The sequence below is a fragment of the Euphorbia lathyris genome, chromosome 3, assembly GCF_963576675.1.
Source record: "Euphorbia lathyris chromosome 3, ddEupLath1.1, whole genome shotgun sequence".
NCBI lineage: Eukaryota > Viridiplantae > Streptophyta > Magnoliopsida > Malpighiales > Euphorbiaceae > Euphorbia > Euphorbia lathyris.
The window spans coordinates 108745081-108749511 of record NC_088912.1 but is presented as its reverse complement, the minus strand read 5'-3'; the positions used below and the strand labels follow the sequence as shown (position 1 = coordinate 108749511).

The 4431-nt window shown below is 37.4% G+C and overlaps 1 protein-coding gene across 1 annotated transcript; it reads left to right on the top strand.

The window, feature by feature from the left end:
- The first annotated feature begins 2991 nt into the window (after window positions 1–2991).
- Window positions 2992–3658, top strand: LOC136223882 (histone H2B-like). Its single transcript, XM_066012054.1, has one exon. It carries the CDS (start codon window positions 3043–3045, stop codon window positions 3475–3477), a length of 435 nt encoding a protein of 144 aa, XP_065868126.1. The 5' UTR covers window positions 2992–3042; the 3' UTR covers window positions 3478–3658.
- The last annotated feature ends 773 nt before the right edge of the window (window positions 3659–4431 follow it).

The window sequence follows — 4431 nt, the reverse complement described above, 5'->3', positions numbered from 1 at the left end:
AGCGATACATGTGTGGGAGCTGTTCTTGGGCAGAGGATTGAGAAGAAGTTCAGGCCTATCTATTATGCAAGCAAAACATTAACTGATACCCAACATAACTATACCACTACCGAGAAGGAGCTCCTTGCAGTAGTGTATGCTTTCGACAAATTTTGTCCTTACTTGGTTCTGTCAAAAGTCATTGTTCACACAGACCACGCTGCACTGCGCTACTTGTTCGCAAAGAAGGATGCAAAGCCAAGGTTGATACGGTGGTTACTCTTACTTCAAGAGTTCGATCTCGAAATTAAAGATAAGAAGGGAACGGAGAATGTGGCTGTTGATCATTTGTCAAGAATTCCTCACCAGAGGAGCCAGGAACAACCAGAGATTTTGGAAGATTTTCCAGACGAGCATCTATATACTGTACAGAGTGCTCCGTGGTTTGCCGACATTGCCAATTATCTAGCTAGTTCACTGAAACCTCACAACCTGTCCACTAATCAAAGGAGGAAGTTCTATGTAGAAATTAAATATTATTTTTGGGAAGAACCTTATCTTTTCAGGTTGTGCGCCGATCAAATTATTTGCAGGTGTATATCTCAAGAGGAGGGACATGCTGTTCTAAGCCATTGTCATGACAGAGAAGCAGGAGGACATCATAGCGCTAGCAGGACTGCAGCCAAAGTACTTCAATCAGGTTTTTTCTGGCCAACACTTTTTAAAGATGCCAATTAGTTTGTTCACACTTGCAATAAGTGCCAACGAACAGGCAATATTTTAGCTAGAAATGTCATGCCCCTCAATAACATAGTCGTTTGTGAAATTTTTGATATATGGGGAATAGATTTTATGGGACCATTCCCTACATCTTTTGGATATAAATACATCTTAGTGGCTGTTGATTATGTGAGCAAGTGGGTTGAAGCAATGGCTAGCCCCACTAATGACGCCCATGTGGTTGTAAAATTCCTAAAAAGGTTGTTTGCCCGATTCGGTGTCCCACGAGCGATCATTAGTGATCAAGGAACCCACTTTTGCAATGCCAAATTTGAGAAGCTGATAGGAAAACTGGGAGTCTCTCATAGAATTGCCACGCCTTACCATCCACAAACAAGTGAACAGGTTGAGATTTCAAATCGAGAAATCAAGAGAATTTTAGAGAAAACTGTTGGCAATTCTAGGAGAGACTGGGCAAACAAGCTTGACGATGCTCTTTGGGCGTATAGGATGGCCTATAAGACACCAATCGGAATGTCTCCATTTAGATTATTGTACAACAGGTCTTGTCATTTGCCGGTTGAAATGGAACACATGGCCTTTTGGGCATTAACCTTCTTAAATTTTAAGCAACAGGCTGTGGGAGACCAGAGAAGACTCCAACTTTGTGATATGGAAGAGTTCAGGCTGTTTTCATATGAAAACGATGTAAATTACAAGGACAAGACCAAGATGTGGCACGATAGAAAAATCCAAAAGAAGACATTTCACGAAGGACAGAGAGTTCTCTTGTACAATTCGAGACTCAGGTTGTATTTGTTCCCGACGAGAAATTAGTAAAGAAGCACGGTTGCATTTGTTCCCGACGAGAAATTAGTAAAGAAGCTCTCCGAATTCAAGGACGCCGCCACACAAAAGTATTATGATGATCTCGCTCAGCTCGAGTTTGGGCCAATCAGAACCGTGTGCTGGGATACAATGAAAAAACTCAGGCTTGCTAAAATTCATGTAGAAGATGCAGCTGAATTTGGTTCATTTTCTGCTAACACATATTGCAAGGAGGCCGATCAACAAAAAAGTGATGGTTCAGTTAGCTTGACTCATTAGACCATGTGAGTTCGAGTAGCCACTAGCCGGTATTCCTTCCACTGCTGGGAGCGGGAGGTTGTCGCTGCTCTGTGAAGCCAGCCTCACGCGGTGCTCTCTGCTTTAGGAACCATGCCATCTCAACCTTCGTTGGAACAACATGGTTAAACTCTCAGCTTGGAAAGGGCCAGCCAGATGTTAGCTGCATCGAACTTGGATTTCTGAGTCAGAGTAATGTTCCATCACATTGTTGCTCCTGCTTGGGTCACAAGCTTGTGCTACCAAGCTCAGCGATGTAAGTTGTTATGGTTGAAACTAATAAGTTATGGAAAGATATTGTTACGTAACAATGTGGGATTAGATTTAGTAGAAAATTACAAACTATAAAAACCAAACTATATATATATAGTATGCTTAATTTTTATCCAATTGCATTTAATAACCCCTATTTTTATTGAATTGCATTTAATAACTCTTTATTCTTCAACTTTCCCGTTAAATGAGCTTTCAAAATTTCCTAATTATTTATCTATTTGAAATTTTCTTTTTGGCACGTGGCGAACATTTTGACATGTGGTTGAGCGTGTCTCCCATTTTATGTATCCAACAAATTTAATTAAGAAATAGGGGGTTGCTGAATGCAATTGGACAAGATCGGGAGGGCAGTTGAAGTTTTTAGACCAACTTTATACTTTCAATTGGTTGCTAATTGTAAAAAGAAAGAAAATATAAAGGGATAATAAGATGCAAAAATACTCCTAATGTTGACGATCCCAAACAATTTTATTCCTAACGTTTAAAATGAAGCAATTTTATTCCTAACGTCTAAAATGAAGCAATTTTATTACCAACATCTAAAATGATCCAAATCTCAACATTTTGTTTGTCAGTATTTAGATTGATGATTTATTAAATTTACAATTGGTTAAATTTGTAATATTTTTTGTTTTATATCTTAACGGTAATGGTTTTTATTGAATAACTCAGTATTTCAAAAAGAAATAAAAAAAAATTGAATAACTCAAAAATTAAATAGCTCCTTAGCCTTAGAAAATCACAACCCTTCAATATTGTGCTTTCCAAATCCACGGTTTTTATATTATCCAAGTCATCAATTTTTACCTCACTTATCCAACCAATCATATCTCATCTCTCAGTCCTATATATGTACATTCTTCATTCTCAAACTTACCCAACTCAAAAATATCTTCTTTTCCCTCAACTCTAGCATCCCCTTTAGACTCTTCACTATTTTGGATGGCACCCAAGGCAGCAGAAAAGAAGCTGGCAGACAAGAAACTGGCCGAGGAGAAGAAGGCCGAGAAAGCACCGGAAGAGAAAAAGCAGAGAGCAGGAAAGAAATTGTCTAAGGAAAGTGGAGCCACTGACAAGAAGAAGAAGCCATCCAAGAAGAGTGTTGAGAGTTATAAGATGTACATCTTCAAGGTTCTGAAGCAGGTTCATCCTGATATTGGAATCTCCAGCAAGGCTATGGGGATTATGAACAGCTTCATCAATGATATCTTCGAGAACCTGGCTCAGGAATCTTCTCGTCTGGCTAGGTACAACAAGAAGCCGACAATTACCTCTCGGGAGATCCAGACCGCAGCGAGACTTGTTTTGCCTGCAGAATTGGCAAGGCATGCCGTATCCGAAGGTACCAAGGCTGTTACCAAGTTCACAAATTCTTAGGTTTTCCTTTGATAACCTAATTTGATGTTAGTTCGCTGTTATGTTTGATTTAGGGTTTTCATGATGTCTCCTTTAGTTCAGTGTAACTACAGTAATTTAGTGTTTTTTGGATGTCTCGTGTTTGTTCAATGTAACTACAGTAATTTTATTGCGTTCAGTTTCATTTCTTTGATTTCTCCAAGTGTGATGTATTTATTTTGATTATGTGGATTTTAGTACTTTTGTATCTGATTTAGTTTCATTCGCTTGATTTTGATATGCATTAGATGTAAAGATGAAGCTTTTGTACACATTATAATGACTCCAGTTATATACACAAGTAAATTTGGTATTAATCGAACTACATGTTACAACTTCATGTCTGGTTTAGGGTTGTTTAATTGCTGCATTAGCTATTGGTACTTGTTAAATCACTTTAAAAATTGACTGAGTTGTATGAAATTGAATCAAATTATAGTTCTTTTCATTTTTATCTTGCTCTCTTTTATTGTTGTAAGCTTTTGTTTGGGAGTTTGGAAGTGAATGAGGTAGAGAGTTAAATGAGATAATACAAAGGAAAGGGAAGTGATGGAGTGTGTTCTCAATCCATTCATTCTCTGTCATATCAATTTTTTTTTTAAATCTCCCTCAGCAAGAGAGAGAAACAATTTTTATTTTTAATACAGTTTTCAACTTTGAATAAAAGAATTAAGTCCAAGGATAAAATTGAACAATTTGGATCAACTATACTTGAATTAATTGGAGTATAGTTTTCTTCTGTAAATCAATTAAATGTTATCTTCTTTCAAGAACATCCTCCATGGGTTCTCCACATCTCTTCAACTGATTCACAGTTACTAAGGTTCTATTAAAGAACTCATCAATTGTCTCTAACTCTTTCATCTTCAGTTTCTCATACTCACTTCTCAAGGTTTGCAAACATACATTGTTACTTTATTTTTCCCTTTAAAAGAA